The sequence below is a fragment of the Pleurodeles waltl genome, chromosome 1_1 (genome assembly GCF_031143425.1).
Source record: "Pleurodeles waltl isolate 20211129_DDA chromosome 1_1, aPleWal1.hap1.20221129, whole genome shotgun sequence".
In the NCBI taxonomy this organism is placed as follows: domain Eukaryota; kingdom Metazoa; phylum Chordata; class Amphibia; order Caudata; family Salamandridae; genus Pleurodeles; species Pleurodeles waltl.
Genome location: NC_090436.1, coordinates 13,581,603 through 13,606,364, shown reverse-complemented (window position 1 = coordinate 13,606,364; position 24,762 = coordinate 13,581,603). Strand labels below are relative to the sequence as shown.

The 24,762-nt window shown below is 47.3% G+C and overlaps 1 protein-coding gene across 5 annotated transcripts in view; it reads left to right on the top strand.

Annotated features, from left to right (window-relative positions):
- The first annotated feature begins 1,345 nt into the window (after positions 1-1,345).
- Positions 1,346-24,762, top strand: part of LOC138253400 (nucleophosmin-like) — a 214,614-nt gene continuing 191,197 nt past the window's right edge. For all 5 annotated transcript variants that reach the window (XM_069205804.1, XM_069205801.1, XM_069205799.1 and 2 more), the window contains exon 1: positions 1,346-1,494. In XM_069205804.1, the coding sequence (XP_069061905.1) occupies positions 1,455-1,494 (40 nt within the window). In that variant the 5' untranslated portion in view covers positions 1,346-1,454. The remainder of the gene's footprint in view (positions 1,495-24,762) is intronic.

Below are 24,762 nucleotides of genomic sequence, written 5' to 3'. Positions count from 1 at the left end.
TTAGAGACCTTCCCTGGCATCAGGGCCCTTGGTACCAGGGGTACCAGTTACAAGGGACTTACCTGGGTGCCAGGGTTGTGCGAATTGTGGCAACAAAGGTACAGTTTAGGGAAAGAACATTGGTGCTGGGGCCTGGTTAGCAGGGTCCCAGCACACTTTCAAGTCATAACTTAGCATCAGCAAAGGCAAAAAGTCAGGGGGTAACCATGCCAAGGAGGCATTTCCTTACAGTCTTTAAACAAGAACTATTTGTGAACTAAGAGGCAAAACAGTTGTCAGATATCCCCAATATGTGGCTCAGATTATTACAGAGCAACATTATAGTCTATTAAATTAAACACAATAGGTTTTTGTACAAATTGTGTTGTAAACTCACATATTTGAAAGTGCTTTCATTCACAATAATGAAAAAAGGAGCTTTGATGAAAAAGTATATGCTTATGATCACATATTTAAGCGGGAAAGTTGTGGTTTATCAAAATTCATCTTGTACAAACCAGCCACTAAAAGGTACCCATTTGTCTTTAGTAAAGCTATGGCTTTGTTTTGACCTCTTTGTCCATTTTCCTGCATTATTTATGTAGTAAAACTTGATGCAAAGGTATTGAAGTGTTTTGCATGACCACAAGTTACATTACAAGAAGTCACGTTCATTCTTTTCTAGGCAAGTGGTAAGTGATTTGCGCAGAACCACAAGAGGTTGAGCCAACGCAGACACAAAAATGTGGTTGCCCAGTCAGTAGCGCTGGCTGTAAAGCCACACCCTGGCTAGGGGGAGGGGGCAGGCAGAAGTTACATGAAGTCCAGCTCATTATAGGCTCGAGGTTTCAAAGTACTTTGAACTGAGCCAAAGCAAGCTTTCAGAGGCTCGCCCACCTCTAAACGGAAACACACTCCACTGTAACCCTCACACTAAAGGAACCGATAGCGTTAGTCTCAACGGAAATGCGTGACACTTAGCAGGGCTGCTCGAAACGCTCTTTTGAGAAACCTTGTAGCCCCCCCGAGTGTTTTCTGAGCTTAAAATATAGGTTCAATGCCTGCAACACGAGTCAGTCGCATCAAAGGCAGGCAGAGTCAGTCTAGTCTAGTCTAGTCTCTTCTCTTCTCTTCTCTTCTCTTCTCTTCTCTTCTCTTCTCTTCTCTCTCTCTCTCTCTCTCCCTCAAACACGAGTATTTATATCTGGCCCGCCCCCTCATAAAGTAGCCAATAGAAACTCGCGCTGTGACACCGACGCCTTCCGTTCAAGGATCCGTCAAAGGCCAGAGTGGCGAGGGTCCTAAGCTGCGCATGCGCATACCACTGTTCAGCACGCGCCGCTTGTTGCTCCCCACGTCAGTTCCTGTGATGGGAGGCGAGCAGTCCTTCTTCTCTTTCCGCAGCTCCTCGTCCTGCCCGTTACCGGGCGCTGCTGAGGGGACCGCGGGACGAGGAGCCGGCCTGAGGGGGGCTCATGGCTGACGCCGCCCCAAAGCCCCTCTCCTGCTTCTTCGGTGAGTTCAGCAGTGTGGGGGTGAGGGCCGAGTCCCGGGAGCTGCTGGGCTGAGGAGAGCCGGCAAGTAGCGTGCCCCCCCCCCCCCCCCCCCCGAAGAGCCCCCTCATTGTCATCTACCTCCCACTAGAGGATCCCCTTTATTGTGGAGTCCCTTCATTATCTACCCCCCCAGGAGTTCCTCCAGCAGAGCACCTTCATCATCACCTGCCTGTCACCATACACCAGCAGTACCTACACCATCACGTCCCGAATACGCCGGCAGAGCACCGTCATCTGCCTCCTCCCACAGTCCCCAGCAGAGCAGCTTCACCATCTGCCCCTCCCACCCCAGAGACTGGACTGATTACGGCACAGCACCCACAATGCACCAAAACACTTATACCATCTGCCTCCCTGTAAGACATTGGGTTATTGGTTGAGGAGAGTGAAACCCTCTCAAGCAGCAACCACAATTCTTCTCCTGGAGGAGTCACAAGCAGTCCCTGAATTAACCTGTGCTCTACCCTCGTGCAATTTGGCACTGAGCCGTCAGGCTTAATTCAGAGGCAATATGTCAAGTGTTTGTGCAGCACTTTAAACAGTAACTCAGCGAAAACACAGTACAAAAGGATCCCACAGCAATTTAGAAAAAGAAAGTAATTTTTAATTAATAAAACAAGCCCAAAATGACAAAGATCCAATCAGTAGAACCAAAACTATTTGAAGATTTTTTGTGAAAATGTCAGCAAAAGACGTGAAGCACCAACTGAGGGTATCTGGTAGCGCCAGACTGGGACAACATCACAAGTTCTGGCCAAATCCGGCGGAGCGCAGGCAGTGAACAGGGACCCAATTAGGCCCACTGAACAGAGAATCCTGATTTGCATAGTATTGTGAAGATACGCGGCAAAGATGCGCAGCGCAGCCGAAGTGATGAGTCCGTTCCAAGATGCAAAGTCATCATCTAGGATCATGTTGATGAATGTTTGTGACGTGATATTCAGTGCAGAGGATGGGTTGCGCATTTGGGGCTGTGTGTTTCAGAGGAGCTGAATCTGGCGTACTTGAGGTGGCTATCAATGAGGGATGTGAGCGTCCGGGCTGAGAATGCGTTGCATGTGGCGGTTCCAATATGGTGACAGGCTGCAATGTGGATCTTTGGGGCGGCTTGGGGTTGTTCTATGCAGCATAGGTGATTTGTTGGTTCTGCTGGATCCACAGAGAATGGCATAGCACCTTAGACCCACTTCCCAGGGTCCAGGACTGGGTTGGCACCATTTGACAGGACAGACTCACAGATGAGAGTCCATTTGCAGGAGGAAGGTTTTTGGAAGTCTGTTGTGTCCCTAAGGCTTCAGATCAGGAGGCCAGCCAACTAACCCTTGGAGTCACTTGGGGGCTCTGGGTTCAAGAGATGCAGATCAAGTCCTTCTCACCCAGGCAGCAGGTCAGCACAACAAGACATCAGTCCACCAGGGCAGTCGTTCTGCAGGGCAGCAGGCCTTTGACAACCCAGCAGTCCTCCTTTCTGGCAAAGTATCTACAGAGTCCTGAAGTGCACTGAAGAGTTGGTGTCTGGGGTCCAGTATTTATACCGAGTTGTGCTTTTGAAGTTTGGGGTGGAGGGGGGGGGGGCTTCCAGCAGTTTCCCTTTGAAGTCCCCAGGCATCCTGCCTTCGCTGTCCTGCCACCTCCTCACTCCTCCACAATACTCCAGCAGAGCACCTTCATCATCATCATGTGCCCCGCCACCAGTCTGATAGTGACACAGGTGTAATGTGCAGCACTTCACAGTACACCAGCAGAGCACCATCATCTGTCCCCGATACCAGTCTGATTGTGGCACTGGTGTGCTGCACAGCACCCCTATAATACACCAGCAGCGCACAGATAATATCACCTCCCCCAACCCCTGCTATTAGTCTGATTGTGGCACAGGTGTGCTGCACAGCACCCCTATAATACACCAGCAGCGCACAGATAATATCACCTCCCCCAACCCCTGCTATTAGTCTGATTGTGTCACAGGTGTGTTGCACAGCACCCCCATAATACACCAGCAGTGCACATATATCATCACCTCCCCCAACCCCTGCTATTAGTCTGATTGTGACACAGGTGTGCTGCACAGCACCCCCATAATACACTAGCAGCGCACAGATAACATCACCTCCCCCAACCCCTGCTATTAGTCTGATTGTGACACAGGTGTGCTGCAGAGCACCCCTATAATACTCCAGCAGCGCACAGATAACATCACCTCCCCAAACCCCTGCTATTAGTCAGATAGTGATACAGGTGTGCTGCAGAGCACCCCCATAATACTCCAGCAGCGCACAGATATCATCACCTCCCCCAACCCCTGCTATTAGTCAGATAGTGACACAGGTGTGCTGCACATCATCTTCACAGTACACCAGAAGAGCAGCTTCATCATCACCTGCCCCCCACAATACACCAGCAGAGCACCTTCATCATCTGTCCACCCCCCTCCATACCAGTCTGATTGTGGCACAGTTGTGCTGCACAGCCCCCTACGATACATCTGGATTCCCCAAGCTACCAGTCTGAGTAAGGCATAGGTGTCCTGCCTTCCCCCACAAAATACACCAGCAGAGCACCTTCATCATTTGCCTACCCCTCTCTCCTGCCCCCCATACTAGTCTGATTGTGGCATACGTATTCCCCCCCCCCCCCAACAATCCACCAGCAGAGCACCTTCATCATCTATCCTCTCCTGCTGCCAGTGTGATTAATGGCACAGGAGTGCTGAGATCCACCTCCCCATTACACTATCTGAGCACACTCATCATCTGCCCCCAACAATACTTGTCTGTTTATGTCACAGGTGCGCTGCCCCAGCCACCCTTTCCCTCCTCCCCACAGTACAGCAACAGAGCACCAGAAATCTCTTCCCTACTGATAACGTTCTGATTGTGGCACCAGTGTACTGTACAGCACCTCTGTAGTACACTATCAGAGCACCTTCATCATCTGCCTGCTCCACTGCTACCAATCTGTTAGTGCCCCCCCACAAAACACTAGCAGAGTGTCTTCATCATCTGTCACTACCCTCTCGGATACTTTTTTTGAGGGTTTGTTCCATAGAGAATCTATCAATCTGAACTGCTCCTTCCTGCTGGTCACTTCTTCCTATTTGTCTTGTAAACGGTGTAGCTGCGGTGCTTATGCACTACTTGTCCTCTCCCGGGTAATGCAGGCGTGTGCCTCGCCTCTTTTCCTCTTTGAAATACCGGCATCACAAAGCTGGGTGCATCAGCCTCTTTGTGGAGGTGCGGTGTGTGCACATCTTCCATCACTAGAGGTGCAGATGTCAGACTGTGCATACGACAAACCCCACTCTTCGAGTCTAGTACTGCTCTCACCAGTCACCAGAGCATTTCCACTGCTTCCACAACTATTAGGAGTGTACATCGCATGTTCAAATGACAGCCATTTAATCCTGTTTGTGAGTTCATGGTCAAGGTCCCAGGAAACATTGTTGGGAACGCAACAAGCCCTTCACAAGTCCTCAGGAGCTCACTGATATGATAGTCTGTATATGCAATGCACCTTCAGTCTACATGAATGAAGTACTGTAACCAATTATTTGACCATTCCCATCTGGCCTCAGAGACTGCATTTTCTCACCCTGGTAGTCACCTCTTAGTGCCAACAAAAGATCTTACAACTGTGAAGACTGTCCAGATGCCCAAAGCACTGTTGCACTATGTAGACTGTAGCCATACAATAGCTTGAGAATGCTATACACGTGCAATGCAAACACCAGGTGTACCCTCGGCCACGTTCTATACACTATCAAGCACTCTTGCATCCACAGTTTGCACACCAGCAGTTCAGTACATCTATGCTTTATGCCACAGTCTGTGCACCCTTAACCTCACATCTTTGGCTACAGCTAACATTCAGACAATACTATACATGCTAAACTGTCACAGCCTGTAAACCTTCAACCACAGTCTATTTATCTTCAAATACGTTCTGCACATCATAGTCCTTATTTATACTTTATTTCACACCCTGTTCCACACTGCAAGTTTCATATTTCTGAGGCCTGATTTATCTACTTTGCTTTTTAAAACCGTTCAGCAGACTTTTGCTTAATGCTTGCTATTCTGTGGCTTTCAACAGCCCTTATTAATATGTGCCACAAAAAATATAATAAATGATACAAAGCCCACGCTTCAAACATCCAACCACACAGATATGCCACATAGTTTGTCATCATTTAGGGGTCTGTTTATGAAAGGTTTGCGCCGCCGAAGCGTTACTTTTTTTGACATTCCTGTGGCGCAAGCCTCTCAACTATATCTACGAGGCTACGCAGGGATGTGGAATTTAGTAAAATATGTACTTGTCTGATGGGAGAGCTTGCTTCTTAAATCTACTTGTTATATAAAAAATCTACTTTTCCCTTTGGTGCCATGTAGTGCTGCGAAAAATTATGGCAGCGATCTCATAATGTAAGAGTTCCTATAATGGCCTCTCTGTGCCAGAGCTACTATTATAGTAGGGTTTGAATACTTGCAATTTCAGTCCCTACTATAGTAATTTCCTTATTTTGCCGCCTTCCCACAGATCTACATCCTGGGGCTGGAGAAAGCACTAAGCAATAGTACTGAGTCTGCAAACCTACTAACTTGCATGTTTTAAGGATTTTCACCATCTCTTCTCTAATCTTTTCTCATGGCAGTGGCAGAAGTAGAAGTTGTTCCTGGGTTGGAAAAAAAGTAGTAGATGGGTATGTGAACTTATAAAAGCTCAATAGATTTTCACATGAGGAAATCTACACATGCATATGTACTTGTGCTAAAATACAGTTCACAAATATTTTCTAGGTGTATGATTTCCTGGTCTACTTCTGTAAGTTCTTGTGAATTCATAAAAGCCACTAATTCAATGACATATACCATGGGTGCACTTTTGTGACTTTCTTTAAGACTTGGACCCCTAATTAGGTCTGGTGTTAACAAAGACATTTTGTTTTTGTTAAACTTTTTTATTTTTCTATATTGGCTGGCTTTACTGGGAGTGATCGCATTCGGCTGTTCTACAAGGAGCATATTGGCACACATTGGTTTTATTCAGTGCCAGGGACTTCTGTGGCAATCAGTGGAGTAACGGAACTAGAGGGGGTCCCCCTGAAAAGAATATGGAGGCCCCCCCTCTTCCAGACTCACTCAGCGCAGGTGCTGTGCAGAGGGGACCGGCGGGCCTTTGTTAATCCACTGGTAGCAATGTGAGCTTTTTGAGACCAAAACCTTTTTTCCCCCTTTTTGCCAGTGTTTGTTACAATGGTGAGGGCCTGGCAGCTCCCACAACAATGAAGTGTTTGCATCTAATCAGAGAGCATTCTGGGAGCATTATACTTAGCCTCATATTGTTAAACTTTTCAAACGTGTGTATATATATGTATGTGTATATATATATATATATATATATATATATATATTTTTTTTTTTACTGGAACAACTGTCAGTAGTGCAGTTGTGACCTTAAAACATCTGTTTACAGCGCTTACCCTAATAATGAAGGCTTTTCATTAATGAACCATAAATACAAGTTTGAACCGCACTAACATATGTACACACATATTACCTCAACTGCAGACAGTTCCCTTCTCTGTAAACTGGCAGCCAAAGGGTTTTTGCTACAGGGGCTTGGCCTACTTGTCCCAAGGACAAAATAAACATGAAAACTTGTTGCCCTTGATCCCAACCAATATGTCCATAGGGATTCCACATCCCTGCTATGCAAAGCCACTTTGTATGGCTTTGAATGGCCTCATAGTTATGGAGTAAGACAAAGCAGTGCAAGTCGTTGAGTTGCCTTACTTTGTGCGAGGGAGGCATGTCATAGGCGTTGCGGTGGGGTTTCCCATGCAACCCCCATGGATTTGACACTGTCTCAGATTTACTTAATCACATGAACATGGGGCAGTGCCAAAACCATATGCCTTTCCAGAGTAGGCGTAACAAGGAGAAATATTTATATTTCTGCTCGCATTTTCCTCTTTCATTATGCGCTGCAATTTGCAGCACGCATTGAAAGAGGAAAACACCTTTTGAAATTGTTTTTGTGCAGTAACATTCCCCTTCCTGCTCTAAAACAATCCTGCATGCAACACAGACACCCCTGCACCATGCGTTGGCCCTAGGCAGCCAACTATGCGCCAGGGCAAACAGAAAGGACAGTAATGCACCATACTGCATAAATACAGTGCATTCTGCCCTTTCACATTGGCGTAAGCTAGTGCAACAAGAAGACTTACGCCGCTGCCCGATGCCAATTCACCGTAAATAAGACCCTCAGTATTTAGCCCTGTGGTACGCTATACTAACATTCAACTAAACTCATACAGTCAACACAACCCCGAGACACCATACAGTCACGCATCATGGTAAGCAACAAAACTTACCATCAACAGACGTAACATAGACCTTTCACCCCAAGGAGCAATGTAGATACCTCTCGACCTAAAAAGAAAAAGTGTAAACATCTGGTAATGTACAGACTTAACCATAAAACATCATACATCCAGGACCCAAAGAATATCACATGCCCACCTAACAGAGAAGGCCGAGGGCACAAAACCTAAAACATCATCCCAAACTAAATCAGACTGATGTCAGAAACAAACCCTAGAAATCAAGTTCAAAGTCACCATCGACAGACTAAGGCCCTCATTACGACCCTGGCAGTCGGTGATAAAGTGGCAGTGATACCGCCAAGAGGCTGGCGGTAACTACAGCCAAATTATGACCATGGCGGAAAGATCTCCGAAAGACAGCCATTGTACCACACTGACCTCCAGGGCGGAAACAACAGCCACCACGGCGGTAGCCGCCTACAGGCAGGCGGAAGTCAATGTTCCGCCCACCATATTATGACATGCAAACCTCCACCTTTTCCGGGGCGGTACCAACGACACCAAAAGCCTGGTGGAAACAGAGCTCAGAAGGGAAAGTACTCACCAACCTGAACTTCATGTCTTCCCGATGATCTTCTACGTTCTGCTCCACCACGAACACCAACGCCAGCGAAGACGACAACGGTGAGTACAGCCGCCTAGCACACAAGGGAGAGGGGCGGAAAAAGAGAGTGACACACACATGCACAACACACATACCATACACACAACCAGATGCATTAAAAAAACAATATTACCCCGTCACTCGGTTGAATAATGCAAGGACAAAGCAATTTCACAAAAGTGAATGTAATGAGATCAAGACAGTTTGAAAAATAAGTTAGGCAAGATAATAGATATATACATATGTATAGAAAAAGGGACACAGCCCAGTCCACAATGTTTGTAGGCCACAGGCCAAAGTCCAAGGCCACACATGTCACCTGCTTCAACATGGAGAGAACACTGCAGGGCCATCAGTTGGTAAATAAGCAGGCACCTCAGGTGGACGGGGAACCGGGGACACCTCAGCCGGGAGATGTTACAAGACCACTGGTTTTGGAAGGGGCAACATGCCCTGTGCTTGATCCTGGGGAGTGTAAGGCCACAGTCTCTCAGGTGGGTGTCATACCCACTGGTTCTGGAGGGGGCAACATGCTCTGTGCTTGATCCTGGGGATTGATGGGCCACAGTCTCTCAGGTGGGTGTCATACCCACTGGCTTTGGAGGGGGAAGGCCGCACAGGAGCCTATGGAGGCAGGATTACATACCGCCCGCCAGCGGTGACTGCTTCACAGTGGTGGTGCTGTTGGTGGGGGGAGGCTCCTGCTCATCCCCTGCAACCTCGGACCGCTGCACAGTGGTGGTGCTGCTGGTGAGGGGAGGCTCCTGCCCATCCCCTGCAACCTCTGTCGACTGGACAACCATGGTTGGTGGTGGGGGCTCTGTCACAGTTCCTGGCCCAGGCCCCTTGGTCTTCCTGGCTGCTGGGGCAGGCTCCTTTCCCTTCTTGCCTGGGGGTGCAGGCTCCTTGGTCTTCCTGCCTTCGGGTGCAGGCTCTTTTCCCTTGAGGCTGCCTCGTGTAGGCTCCTTCACCTTCAGGACATGTGGCCTGGATCCCTTTCCACCACGAGTGGGTGTGGTGACCACTGGGCTCGTGGACTGTGTGGCTGAGGTGCTTGGCTGGGTTCTTCCTACCCTGGCCATACATGCAGGACGGGGGGCGGGGTGGTGAGGGGTAGGGAAGAGGTCAGTGGTGAATAGGAACAGTTTTTTAGGGACATTGGGACGAGAAGAGTGAGAAGGAATGGGAGTGGAGGATGAGGGACTGGTTGTTGGAGGTGTCTGTCTGCTGCTTTGGGGTGCAGGTGCATGGGCTGTATGCTGTTGTGAGGTGGATGTCTGTTGGGTTTCTGAGTGCTTGTTTTTGTGTACTTAAGGAGGGGGGACAGACACAGTGGGAGAGGACACGGGACGTGTTCATGGCTGTTGTGGAGGTGTCTGCCAGTGAGGTGTGTGTTCTGCTTGGTGTGGTGATGCTGGTAGTGGATGATGATGTAGTGCATGCAGGTGTGAGTGTGGACGGAACTGGGTGGGAGGTGGTGGAGGAGGAGGAGACAGTGGAAATAGTGGATGTTGGTGTGTCTGCAACTGGATGGTGTTTGTGTTGGTGCCTGTGGGATGAAGTGTGGTGCTTGTGTTTGCCTGTGACACTCTTGCGTGTTGTCTTGGGTGCATGCTCGTCTGCCTGTGTGCTTGGGATGGGTTGGGGTTGAGGAGAATGGGACTGGGCAGTGGAAGTTGGAGGGGGGAGGGTAGAAACAGGGACAATGTCTGCCATCAGAGAGGAGACCAGAGCCTAAATCGATCTCTGTTGGGCTGCGAATCCAGTGTGAATGCCCTCCAGGAATGCATCAGATTGTTGCATCTGGACTGCCAGCCCCTGGATGGCATTCACAATGGTTGACTGCCCTACAGAGATGGATCTCAGGAGGTCAATAGCCTCCTCACTCAGGGCAGCAGGGCTAACTGGGGCAGGGCTAGAGGTGCCTGGGGCGAAGGAGATGCCCACCCTCCTGGGTGAGCAGGCACGGGCAACTCGCTGAGGGGATGCTAGGAGGGCGTTGCTGGTACAGGAAGCTTCCATCGGAGGAGGTATCTGTGTCAGAACTGTCCCCTCCAGTCTCTGCTGTGGTGCTCCCCTCGCCCTCTGTCCCACTGGTGCCCTCAGTGTTGGTGGACTCTGCCTCCTGGGTCCTGTGGGATGCAGCTCCCTCCGTCCCCGGTGCCTCTGCTCCTCCGCCAGATGATGCTAATGCACATAAGGACAGGATGACAAAACAAAAACGGGGGAAAGAGACAAAGGATACACTTGGTTAATGGCTGCACAAACACCACCGTTGGCGTACACAGCACCATCACGCACAGGGATCAGGCCTACGCAATATGCCATTGCACTACCAGAGAAATGGTTAGCGGCCAAGGCATGGGGAGGGGCTCACACCGCCAAATGCAGCACACCTTGGACCCACAGCCCTGACCAGTAGTGGATGCCTACGAGCTAGGTAGCAAGATTTTCCCTTCTGAACCTGAGCCACCAGAGGACCTACGCTGCAGTGTCAGGCCTGGCCTAGGGACACCCACTAACACACATCCCCCACCCGGATACCACCCTACCATGCGTAAGTTGTAATGGTGGGCACCATAATCACCACCTTGTGGATGCTGTGATGCCCTCAAGCGCCCATCCAGCTCTGGATAGGCCACCGCCAGTATGCAGGCCATCAGGGGGTCAGGGTCCGACGGGAACCCCTTCCTCATTGGGAGGCTGTCCCCATTTGGGCCTCCGCTGCCTTCCGTGCCCAGTTTCTCGGGTCCTCCCACCTTTTGCGACAGTGAGTGCTCCGCCTGTCATAGACCCCCAGAGTCCTCACTTCCTTGGCGATGGCACGCCATATACCCTTCTTTTGATGGGTGCTGACCTGCAGAGGCAATGCACACCGGAAAATAGATTTAGACAAACAGTCCTGCCTGTTAAACATATGGCCCACTATACCCGTTTCCATTACCATTTACACACACATGGCCCAGCACACAACCTGTACTCCGCCCAGAGGACATCCACCCACCCCCCTTACACGAGGCCTTCACACACACACCACTCCATACATTCATGCCACATGCATTGTGCCCACAGTGTACTCACCTGTTGGTCTGGAGGCCCATACAGCAGTCCGTACTGGGGTAGGACCCCATCCACCAGTCTCTCCAACTCCTCCGAAGTGAAGACTGGGTCCCTTTCCCCGGTCACACGGGCCAATGGTAGGTTCCAGACACAGGTCACAGCAGCACATGCAGTGTAGGTCCTCTCCTGTGGAAGGTCAGGTAGCAAGTGAGGAATCAGATAGAAAATGGCAGTCACGTCCGCTGCGGTGCATACTGTCACCGCCGGCGTAGATCACCATTGCCCACTGTAACCCATAGGGCCCAATTATAACCAATGAGGAGTTGCACGGCGGTTCCCGACCCCCTTCCGCCACGGCGCACAACGTCAGCGGAATTACCTAATTTCCACCTGTCTCTCCACACAGGACAGGTGGACGCCATTTCAAGGGGAGGGGCAGACCCTGGAAAAATGCTGCGTCACTGGTGATATTAGGACATACTGGACAAATCACACTGACCCATTACAAGTTAACAGGATGCAAAGTTCTGTTGTAGCTCAATTTTTCAGTTTGTGACCGGCTCCTCACTCTTTTGTCCCTTAGGTTCCTACCGGTGCGGATGAATAGGAGATGGAGACATACCCCCGTGTACAGACCCCTAGTGGACTTGGCAACACTGGAGGACAGGCACATTATCCTCACCTATAGACTTGACAGGGCCACAATAACAGAGCTGTGTGCCCAATTGGAGCTTGACCTGATATCTGCTATCCGTCACCCCACTGGGATCCCCCCTTGTGCAAATGCTATCAGTGCTCCATTTCCTGGCAACTGGTTCTTTGCAAGTGACAGTGGGCTTGGCAGCAGGAATGTCACAGCCAATGTTCTCAATAGTGCTGACAAGAGTGTTGTCTGCCCTGATTAAACATGTGCAGCTACATTGTTTTCCCCCAGGTTGAAGATTTGGCCATAGTGAAGGCTGGGTTTTATGCAATGGGACATATCCCCAACACTTTTGGGGCGATTGATGGAACACATATTGCATTTCTACCCCCCCCCGCAGAATGTACAAATGGTGTGCCTTGTGGACCAGTACATCTCCCTCGTCAATGCTAAGTATCCTGGGTCGGTGCATGATGCCTTTGTCCTGAAGAATAGCAGCATCCCAAATGTGATGAGCCAACTACAGAGGCACAGGGTGTGGCTAATAGGTGATCCCTGGTTTCCACCCAGTAGATGTTGGTGGATGGGTATGGTGTGGGCCATATGGGATAGTGTGTGGCTAAATGTTGTCCCTCAATAGTTTAGGTGACTCTGGTTACCCCAACCTATCATGGCTGCTGACCCCTGTGAGGAATGCTAGGGCAAGGGCAGAAGAACGTTATGAGGCCCATGGGCGAACCAGAAGGATAATTGAAAGGACCTTTGGCCTCCTGAAGGCCAGGTTCCGGTGCCTCCATCTGACAGGTGGATCACTGTGCTACTCACCCAAGAAGGTCTGCCAGATAGTGGTGGCTTGCTGCATGTTGCATAACCTGGCCCTCAGACGCCATGTTTGATTCCTGCAGGAGGAGGAGGCTGGAGATGTTTGTTTGCCAGCAGTGGACCCTGTGGACAGTGAGGATGAGGAGGCAGAGGATGAGGACAAAAGAACATCTGTGATCAGACAATCAATGACACACAGGTAGTACAGTGTTACTCCACATTTCAATGACATTTGTTTGGATTTCTGTGGCACTGGCATGCTGATATTTCCCACTTCTATGCCCACTTACTGTTCCCTCTGGCAATTCATTTTGCAGATGTTGATGACCTTACCTATACTCCTGGTGTGATCACTGCAGCCAGCTACAGGTCATTAATCTATGCACATTTTCTGTACGTTTGATTTGAAATGTTTGTACCTGTTTCAATGAATAAATAATTGATATACATGATATACTCCAAACCTCTTTTTTTTCCCAAGGTTGTTTATTGAAGTGCTAAAATAGTGCAATGGGATGGGGTGATGATGGAGGAAAGTCCAGGGTATTGTTCCAGTCTGTTTGTAGCACAGGTGCATTTTCCAAGGGGACATAGGGAGGGGAGTAATGGTAGTTCAAGGTGGACAGGGTGACTGTGTGGGACACAAGGGTGACAATCAGTAGAGTCTCATTTCCTGGCGGAGGTCTTGGCAAGTGTCTCTGGCTTCTGTCTGGATCACAGGGAACGTTTGCAAGGTGGTTCACCTTCTGCAGGGGGAGGGGTGCTGGTGGCCTGTGAGTCCTGTGGTGGGGCCTCCTGTCCGGTAGCGGAGGTGGAAGGCTGTTCAGATGTCTGGCTAGTGGCAGGGGCCCGCTGTTGTGAGACTGCCTCCCTCATAATATTGGCCATGTCTGCCAGCACCCCTGCTATGGAGATCATGGTGTTGTTAATGGCCCGCAAGTCCTCCCTGATCCCCTGGTACTGTCCCTCCTTCAGCTGCCTGTTCTCCTGCACATTGTCCAGGATCTGGCCCATCGTGTCCTGGGAATGTTGATAGGCTCTCATGATCTCTGCAAGTGCCTCCTGGAGAGTCGGTTCCCTCGACCTGTCCTCCCCCTGGTGAACAGCAGTCCTCCCAGTTTCCCTGTTGGCCTGTGCCTCTGTCCCCTGAACCGTGTGCCCACTGCCACTGACCCCAGGTCCCTGATTGTCTTGGGTATGAGGTCTGGCCTGGGGTCCCTGTAGAGGTAGACACACTGCTGATTGACGTGTCTTGGGGACAGAGGTGTAGGTACGCTGGGTGGGTGCTGTGGTGGTGTTTCCTGATGTGGGGAGGGTCTGTAGTGGTGTGTGACTGGGCCTGGGTAACCAGCTGTCCAAAGGTCCCTGATGGGCCAGGTAGGTCATCTAGATCCTGAAGACCAGAGTTGCTGTCATCACTGCGGGCCTCTTCAGTTGGGGGACGGGATATTGCTGGCACCTCCTCTCCGCTGACATTGTCTGTGGTACATGTGGGGATGTAAATGATGTGTTATGTGTAGGAAAGTACCATCTTGCCTGGCATGTTACCCCCATATTTCACTGTATATATGTTGTTTTAGTCTATGTGTCACTGGGACCCTGCCAGGCAGGGCCCCAGTGCTCATAAGTATGTGCCCTGTATGTGTTCCCTGTGTGATGACTAACTGTCTCACTGAGGCTCTGCTAACTAGAACCTCAGTGGTTATGCTCTCTCTGCTTTCCAAATTGTCACTAAAAGGCTAGTGACCAATTTCACCAATTCACATTGGCATACTGGAACACCCTTATAATTCCCAAGTATATGGTACTGGGGTACCCAGGGTTTTGGGGTTCCAGGAGATCCCCATGGGCTGCAGCATTTCTTTTGCCACTCATAGGGAGATCTGACAATTCTTACACAGGCCTGCCAGTGCAGCCTGAGTGAAATAACGTCCACGTTATTTCACAGCCATTTACCACTGCACTTAAGTAACTTATAAGTCACCTATATGTCTAACCTTCACCTGGTGAAGGTTGGGTGCAAAGTTACTTAGTGTGTGGGCACCCTGGCACTAGCCAAGGTGCCCCCACATTGTTCAGGGCAAATTTCCCGGACTTTGTGAGTGCGGGGACACCATTACACACGTGCACTATACATAGGTCACTACCTATGTATAGCGTCACAATTGTAACTCCGAACATGGCCATGTAACATGTCTAAGATCATGGAATTGTCACCCCAATGCCATTCTGGCATTGGGGAGACAATTCCATGATCCTCCGGGTCTCTAGCACAGAACCCGGGTACTGCCAATCTGCCTTTCCGGGGTCTCCACTGCAGCTGCTGCTAACCCCTCAGACAGGTTTCTGCCCTCCTGGGGTCCAGCCAGCCCTGGCCCAGGAAGGCGGAACAAAGGATTTCCTCTGAGAGAGGGTGTGACACCCTCTCCTTTCGGAAAAAGGTGTGATGGCTGGGGAGGAGTAGCCTCCTGCAGCCTCTGGAAATGCTTTGATGGGCACAGATGCTCCCCATCTCTGCATAAGCCAGTCTACACCGGTTTAGGGATCCCCCAGCCCTGCTCTGGCGTGAAACTGCACAAAGGAAAGGGGAGTGACCACTCCCCTGACCTGCACCTCCCAGGGGAGGTGCCCAGAGCTCCTCCAGTGTGCCCTAGACCTCTGCCATCTTGGAAACAGAGGTGTTGCTGGCACTCTGGACTGCTCTGAGTGGCCAGTGCCAGCAGGTGACGTCAGAAACTCCTTCTGATAGGCTCTTATCTCTCTTAGTAGCCAATCCTCCTTCCTAGGTAGCCAAACCTCCTTTTCTGGCTATTTAGGGTCTCTGCTTTGGGGAATTCTTTAGATACCGAATGCAAGAGCTCACCAGAGTTCCTCTGCATCTCCCTCTTCACCTTCTGCCAAAGGATCGACCGCTGACTGCTCAGGACGCCTGCAAAACCACAACAAAGTAGCAAAGACGACTACTGCAACCTTGTATTGTTGCATCGTGCCGGCTTTCTCGACTGTTTGCTTGTGGTGCATGCTCTGGGGGTAGCCTGCCTCCTTCTTGCACCAGCAGCTCTGAAGAAATCTCCTGTGGGTCGACGGAATCTTCCCCCTGCAACCGCAGGCAACAAAAGACTGCATTACCGGTCCTCTGGGTCCCCTCTCAGCACGACGAGCGTGGTCCCTGGAACTCGGCAACTCTGTCCAAGTGACTCCCACAGTCCAGTGACTCTTCAGTCCAAGTTTAGTGGAGGTAAGTCCTTGCCTCCCCACGCTAGACTGCATTGCTGGGTACCGCGTGATTTGCAACTGTTCCGGCTCCTGTGCACTCTTCCAGGATTTCCTTCGTGCACAGCCAAGCCTGGGTCCCCGACACTCTAACCTGCAGTGCACAACCTTCTGAGTCGTCCTCCGGTGTCGTGGGACTCCCTTTTCTGACTTCGGGTGGACTCCGGTTCACTCCTCTTCTAAGTGCCTTTTCCGGTACTTCTGCGGGTGCTGCCTGCTTCTGTGAGGGCTCCCTGACTTGCTGGGCGCCCCCTCTGTTTCCTCATCCAAGTGGCCACATCCTGGTCACTCCTGGGCCACAGCAGCATCCAAAAACCCTAACCGCGACCCTTGCAGCTAGCAAGGCTTGTTTGTGTTTGTTCTGCGTGGGAACACCTCTGCAAGCTTCTTCACGGTGTGGGACATCCATCCTCCAAAGGGGAAGTTCCTAGTCCTCTTTGTTCTTGCAAAACACCAAGCTTCTTCCATCCGGTGGCAGCTTCCTTGCACCCTCAGCTGGCATTTCCTGGGCTCCTGCCCACTCTCGACACTGTCGCGACTCTTGGACTTGGTCCCCTTGTCTTACAGGTACTCAGGTCCGGAAATCCACATATGTTGCATTGCTGGTGTTGGTTTTCCTTGCAGAATCCCCGTATCACGACTTCTGTGCTCTCTGGGGGTTGTAGGTGCACTTTACACCTACCTTACAGGGTCTTGGGGTGTGCTATTTTTCTAACCCTCACTGTTTTCTTACAGTCCCAGCGACCCTCTACAAGCTCACATAGGTTTGGGGTCCATTCGTGGTTCGCATTCCACTTTTGGAGTATATGGTTTGTGTTGCCCCTATACCTATGTGCTCCTATTGCAATGTATTGTAACTTTACACTGCTTGCATTACTTCCTTTTGCTATTACTGCATATTTTTGCTATTGTGTACATATATCTTGTGTATATTTGGCATCCTCATACTGAGGGTACTCACTGAGATACTTTTGGCATATTGTCATACAAATAAAGTACCTTTATTTTTAGTATATCTGTGTATTGTGTTTTTGTTGTAAAATAAAGCTTTGTATTATAGTTACTTGTATTAGTAATCTATTTTAGGAATTCATAATGTAAGGTAGTCGCAGTTAAAACAGTTGTAGAATGTAGAAAGTTTATGTAATGTAGATCTTAGAGTTGGTATGCTCTTCTTCCCCGTGTGGAAGATGGAACATGGAACATTCGGACTGTTGGAGACTGGAGGGTGGAATAGAATGTTCATGTGAGGAGAGGACTCTGAGGTGAGAGGAGTTGTGGAGAGGAGCTCTGAGGTGAAGGGAAACAAGAAGACTGTATGAAGGGCGGAGCAGTGGAGATGAAAATAAAGTCTGGAACTAAAAGATAAGTACCGTGTGTTGGACTTTATAATACTGGCGACGAGTTGGTGCGTAAGGCGGCACTCTCATCTCCACCCCTTGTCAGATTCTCTTTCGTGTCAGTGGCACTGCTGTCCTTAATGACTATTCTTCCCTCATACCCTTATTTAACTTGGTAATTGGTCTCACTCTCTACTGGAAATTTGGGAAATTGAGCATTTCTGCAGTACGTCTTTTGTTGGAGGCAGTGCCATTCTGGGAATCTACCACGCGTTTACAAGTTATCTGATCCTGTTAAGCTGTTCATTTGTTGAGTTAACTCCAGGAGATCGTGTTGGACTCTTTCTGTCAAGGATTACCCTTTCGTCATCTTTGCCTGTCAAGCAAACGCTGACGGGCACAGCTGACTGGGTGAGCAGGGCGCTTTTGCACTTCTGTAATAGCTGAGCCGTGTACATCGGGTGCTTTCTCGCCTGTCAAGTTACGCTGACAGGCACAGCTTGCAGTAATGGCACTTCGCGTTTGACATCAAACGCGATCGAACTTGGTTTTGGACGCCTTCGTAGCCTGACGCTGACGGGCGCAGCTCTTGGGGATCACGTTGCTGTGCTTAACAACGGCTCCTTGCCTGTCGGAACTCGCGCTGACAGGCACAGCAAAGTTTATTTACATTGCTGTGTTCGACAACGTTACTACAGCGCAGCTCTTGGGGATCACGTTGCTGTACTTAACAACGGCTCCTTGCCTGTCGGAACTCGCGCTGACGGGCACAGCGTAGTTTATTTACATTGTTGTGTTCGACAACATTACTTCAGCTCTTTGCCTGTCGAAGCTCACGCTGACAGGCACAGCAAGAACACTTTTGTTTCAATTCAAAAGCGCAATGTGCCTGTCGCGGTAAACGCTGACAGGACCAGCACACACTGAACAGATCTCACGCAGCAACATTCAAGAAATAACTTTCGGCAAAGTTAATTTTTTTTACTTTCATTTTGAAAAGGAAAAAATCTTACCATTACAAGTGATTCAGCTGGGTATTGTGACTGAACAGTTCAATGTGATTTTTCTAATGTAGGTGATGCATGTTGGGATTGTATTGCTGCTAATGGCTTTTCTCTAATCTTTACTTCCTTGTTTACTAATGTTTTCTTTAATTATCTCTGCTTCCTTGTTCAATTAGGATGTGTGGGAACTGATATTAATAAGACGAGTTACATTGTGACTGGTGATTGTGTCATTGTGATTTATTTAACATAGGAATTTAATTTGCATTTATTCAGGGAAGTTAATTTATTTTAAAAAAAAAATTGGGTAACAATGGCTGCTGCAGGGATGCCTCAACCAATTCCTTTCCTAAATGAAATGGGGGAACCAAATGTTCTGTGGAAGGATTGGTTTAAAAATGTTGAGTCATATCTAATAGCAATTGGGGGGGATAAATTCAACCCCATCAGGAAACAACATATCCTGCTACATAATTTAGGGACTCATGGTAGGAAAATATATGAATCCCTTCCAGATCCTAATGTTCCTGAAGGTCAGGTTCAGGATGAGTATGTTACCACTTATTTAAAACTTGAGAAACAATTTGAAGACAGAATTAATGTTGTTCTTGAACGACATAAATTTTTGTCTCGATGTCAAGGTAAACAATAGAGTGATACTAATTATATCGCTGCACTAAGAGGGTTATGTACCCTATGTGAATTTGGGGACCTTAATGACTCTCTCATCAGAGACCAATTAGTCTGCTGCACAAATAATGTTAAAATCCAAGAAAAGCTCCTACAAAGACAACCTGACCTACAGGAAGCAATTGAAATAGCGAAATCAATAGAACATACAGAAATATGCTTTCAAGAAATTAGATCCCCACCAGCTGAGGATCATGTAAACGAGATTACAAATGATACTAAGGAGGACAAAATTCTCAAAATTAAAAGCAATGAGAAACAGCCCCAGAAGTATGGGAACATAAGATCTAACTTAACATGTTTCCGTTGTGGGAGTAGTAATCATCTGGCCAATTTCACCTATTGCCAAGCCAAATCAGCAATTTGTAGAAAATGCAATAAAAGAGGTCACTTCGCGAAGGTGTGCAAGGACACTACCAAATCATTTGACAATAAAAAATCTGAAGAAATTTCCCAGATGGTTAAGAAAATTGTGTTACAAGTTAATTCAGATAGTAGTTGTAATGGCCAATATCCAGTATGTACCATAGCCATTAATGACAAATTGACTAGAGTCTATGCGGATTCGTGCTCACCATTCACAATTATAAATTCCTCTGATTTAAGTAGGATAGAGAGTGGTAACAGGATCGAATTATTACACCCGGATATTAGTCCTAAAGGTTATAATAGGGATCCCATTTGCTTAAATAGAATGTTCACAGGCATCATTTCATTCAAAGGTCAGTCCACTGTTGTGAAGATTTATGTTGTAGAAGAAGGGTCCAGTTTGCTAGGGTGGCAACACCAAAAGGAACTGGGAATAAAACTAGACCCAAACAATCTAGAACAAGTGTTATGCATTGAGAACTCTAATGCAAGTGAATCTTTTATACATGAATTCCCAGAAATGTTCTCTGAGAAACTAGGCCTTCTGAAAAACTTCCAATACAAGATTAAACTCAAATCCAAATCCAGGCCTGTGACACACAAGACCAGACCCATACCGCACTTATTAAAAAATACGGTCAAGGAAGAATTGAATCGGTTAGAAACTCTAGGGATAATACAATCCATTGAGTGTTCAGAGTGGTTGGCCCCTATTGTTGTGGCCAAGAAAAGTAATGGCAATGATATCAGGATATGTGTTGATTTGAGGGATTTGAATAAGAATATCTGGGTCGAAAGATACCCTCTTCCTAGGATCCACGAAATATTAAGTACCATGGGGGAAGCAGCATATTTTTCAGTACTTGATCTTTCTAGTGCCTATCATCAAGTTGAGTTGCATCCCGAATCCAAGTGGCTCACAGCATTCACCACCCCATTTGGCTCTTTCATGTTTAATAGGATGCCTTTTGGGCTTGCATTGGCGGCAGCTGTTTTTAAAAAAATTATGCAAAATATCTTGGGTGATCTACCGAATACTCTATGTTTCCAGGATGATGTTCTCATTTATGGCACCACGGAAGAAGAATACAACAAAAATTTAAGAGTTGTCCTTCAAAAATTAAAGACAGCAGGGCTCACATTAAAGAAGGAAAAATGTTGTTTAGGAGTGAATTCAGTAGAATATTTAGGACACGTTATTTCTAAAGATGGATTGAAACCCAAATTCTCTCTAGTAGACGCTGTGAAGAAAGCCGAACCTCCTAAAAACAAGGATGAATTGAGATCATTCCTTGGTCTGGCTGAATTCATGTCTAAGTATGTAAAACATTTTTCATCCATTTCATTCAAGCTTAGGGAATTACTAAAAACCCATGTACCCTATGTTTGGACTGATTGCCATGATCGTGCATTTGAGCAAATTAAACTTGCCATAGTGGAAGCTCCTTACCTTTGTAATTTCGACCATAATAAAAAAACTATTCTCACAACCGACGCCAGCAAATTAGGCTTAGGTGCTACATTATCTCAAATCGTGGATGGCAAGGAAAGAATAGTGGCCTTTGCATCTAGGGCCTTAAGCCAAGCAGAGACCAACTATTCGGTCATTGAAAGGGAGGCTTTGGCGGTTTACTGGGCTATTAAGCATTTCAAATTTTTCCTGTGGGGTAATCAATTCATCTTGCGGACTGATCATAAACCACTAGTATATGTATTCTCCACCAAGGGGTTCAACAATAGCACCCCAAGAATCGCTAGGTGGATTTTAGGCCTAGAAAACATTTGTTTTAACTTTGACTACCTTTCTGGCAATAGGAATTCTGCAGCAAACTTCCTCTCTAGATCTCCAATGAACATCAAGGAAGAGGTGGAGATTAATGAATGTCCCATTTCATTAATTGACTTACCTTCTATCAGTAGCGATGAATGGAAATTCGCATATCAACAGGATGAAGCCTTATCCTTATTGAAAGAGAAAGCCAAAGAGGGATGGCCATTAATGAGAAAAGAGCTCGAGGACATCATTAAAGATTTTTGGGAAGTAAGATTAGAGATTAATGAGAAGAACAGTTTTGTGCTCAGGAATGATAAAATGATACCTCCTCAGAGTCTCAGATTTAAAATTATAAAACTCGCTAATGAAGGCCATTTAGGAAGAAGTCTCACCAAGGCCAGAGTCAGAGAGAGTTTTTGGTTCCCTAACATGGACTCCTTGATAGAAAATGAAGTCAAGGAGTGTCCCATCTGTGCTTTAAGTGACAAAACGAAAGTAATCCGTAAAACTCCTATCTCCCCTGTTCATATTCCTAATAAACCGTGGGTGAAGCTAGCATTAGATATCATTGGCCCTCTCAACTACTCGTGTCTTCCAAAAAAAATTGCATTCGGATTAATTGATTACCAGTCCCATTGGATTTCCCCTAAATTTGTGAACCAAATCACTACTGGTTCTGTTATTAACTTTCTCAAGGACATTTTTGCTGTAGAAGGAATTCCAGAAACTCTCATTACAGACAATGGAGTGCAGTTAACATCTACGGTGATGAAACAATTCCTTGACTCAGTAGGTATAAAACCTACCACTCTTACCACTTCACTTTATTGCCCCTGGGCTAATGGGTTGGCAGAACGAACCAACCGCATGATTAAATAATGTATTCAATTAGCCTGTATTAACCATATAAATGTGGAAACCCCTGTCAGAGACATGCTGTGGGCCTACCACACTACTCCAAATTCGATCACCTTTTCGGCTTTACGTGGCAGAAAACCATGCACTAAGTTTTTTCCATCTTGGCTAGGGGGAGGAAATAAAAGTGAGAATGTAACCCCACATAACAATGCAAAAGTAGCGATGCACCAAGAAAGATATAAAGAAAGGTATAATACTAAATATGGGGTAAATGAACAAAACTGGAAGGTGGGAGATCAGGTATTGGTAAAGAAACAGTTGGGGCAATCAAGGTCTTACATGGAAGAATCTAAGTTCACTGGTCCCTTCTACATTACTAGGGTTAAAAACAAAATTGTGGTATTAAACAATGGCCAATGCTGGAGCATGGACAGAATTGCTAAATATCCAATACGTAACACAAATGTAATCTCTGATGAGAACTCAAGAGAGGAGAAAACAATGTCGGAGTGGGTAACTCAAATGGATTGCGAAGAACACGAATTGACCGCTCGTCTAGACCTCAGTTTTGGCACAAGGACTATAAAGTCGTTAAAAAATAACTGGAATGCATGACTTTCTGTTTCATAAAACTTTTCTGTACAACAGGTGTAGCAACATTGTATTTAGTTTATTATAAAGGGGAAGGTGTGTTGTAATATAGCTTTGTATTATAGTTACTTGTATTAGTAATCTATTTTAGGAATTCATAATGTAAGGTAGTCGCAGTTAAAACAGTTGTAGAATGTAGAAAGTTTATGTAATGTAGATCTTAGAGTTGGTATGCTCTTCTTCCCCGTGTGGAAGATGGAACATGGAACATTCGGACTGTTGGAGACTGGAGGGTGGAATAGAATGTTCTTGTGAGGAGAGGACTCTGAGGTGAGAGGAGTTGTGGAGAGGAGCTCTGAGGTGAAGGGAAACAAGAAGACTATATGAAGGGCGGAGCAGTGGAGATGAAAATAAAGTCTGGAACTTAAAGATAAGTACTGTGTGTTGGACTTTATAATAGTTTTCTTATGATATTGTGCATATGACACCAGTGGTATAGTAGGAGCTTTGCATGTCTCCTAGTTCAGCCTAAGCTGCTCTGCTATAGCTACCTTCTATCAGCCTAAGCTGCTAGAAACACCTCTTCTACACTAATAAGGGATAACTGGACCTGGTACAGAGTGTAAGTACCCCTTGGTACCCACTACCAGCCAGGCCAGCCTCCTACAGAGTGTCATAATATGGTGAACGGATATCCGAGGCGGTAAGTTGGCAGCAGTCAGCGTGGCGGTAAGTGGGATTTACCGCCAATGTCATAATGAGGGCCTAAATTTTATGGCAGGATACACACTGTACACATGCTAACAACTTACAGACAACACATTGTGAGAGATTGGGCTGACCAGAACAAATCGAAACACTCACAACCACCAGAAGAGCTTTTTGCTGGCTGCCTAAAGATGTGAGGTCTACTGTTAAGCTATGTCAGACACAAAGGAACGTATTTGTTTTTATAAAACACATTAATAGGAATTCAGCATAAAAAACAATGTGTCATCTAGCTTTCAGTATATTACTTTACGTGCACGCATGTAATTTATATCACTGTTACCTATTCATAGTTTCATAGACCTGTACACCCGATAATGCCTATATCTGATTATAGAGATACCCTGTTTGCCACTTGTGCTCATTCAAACCTCTTCAGGAGAGCATCAGTTCTGATCCGTTCTGCCAGAGGTTCTATCGAGATGGCAAAAAACAATGGTCAGATCAGACATCCCTGTCTAGTGCCCCCGTCCACCGGAAAGTTCTCCGACAGTGCCCTGCCCAGTGAAACCCTCACTCACAGATCAGTGTAGAGAAGACAAACGGAACACAAACATGTATGGCCGAAGTTAAGCATTTTAAATAGCTGAAAAAGATAGCCATACTTCATAGGGTGGAACACCTTTTCAAAGTCTCCCATTAGTAGTGCGGACTAGCTCTCCAGGTGATGTGACACGCAGCGACATTGAGTAGACAACAGATGTTGGGTCAAGTAGACCTGCGTGGCATAAAACCACACTGGAATCACAGGAAAGTCTTTTAGTTAGGAGTGAACAACTGACTATAATGAGACATTTCCAGCGCACACAAACCAGCTACAAGTGACACTTCAAGAGTATCATGAATGTGGCGCTACACCTGAAGCAATACCAGCCTTTCACAACATGTTCTACCAGTGACACTTCGAGAGTGTCATGAATGTGGCGCTACACCTGAAGCAATATCAGCCTTTCACAACATGTTTTACCAGTGACACTTCGAGAGTGTCATGAATGTGGCAGCACACCTAAAGCAATACCAGCCTTTCACAATATGTTCTG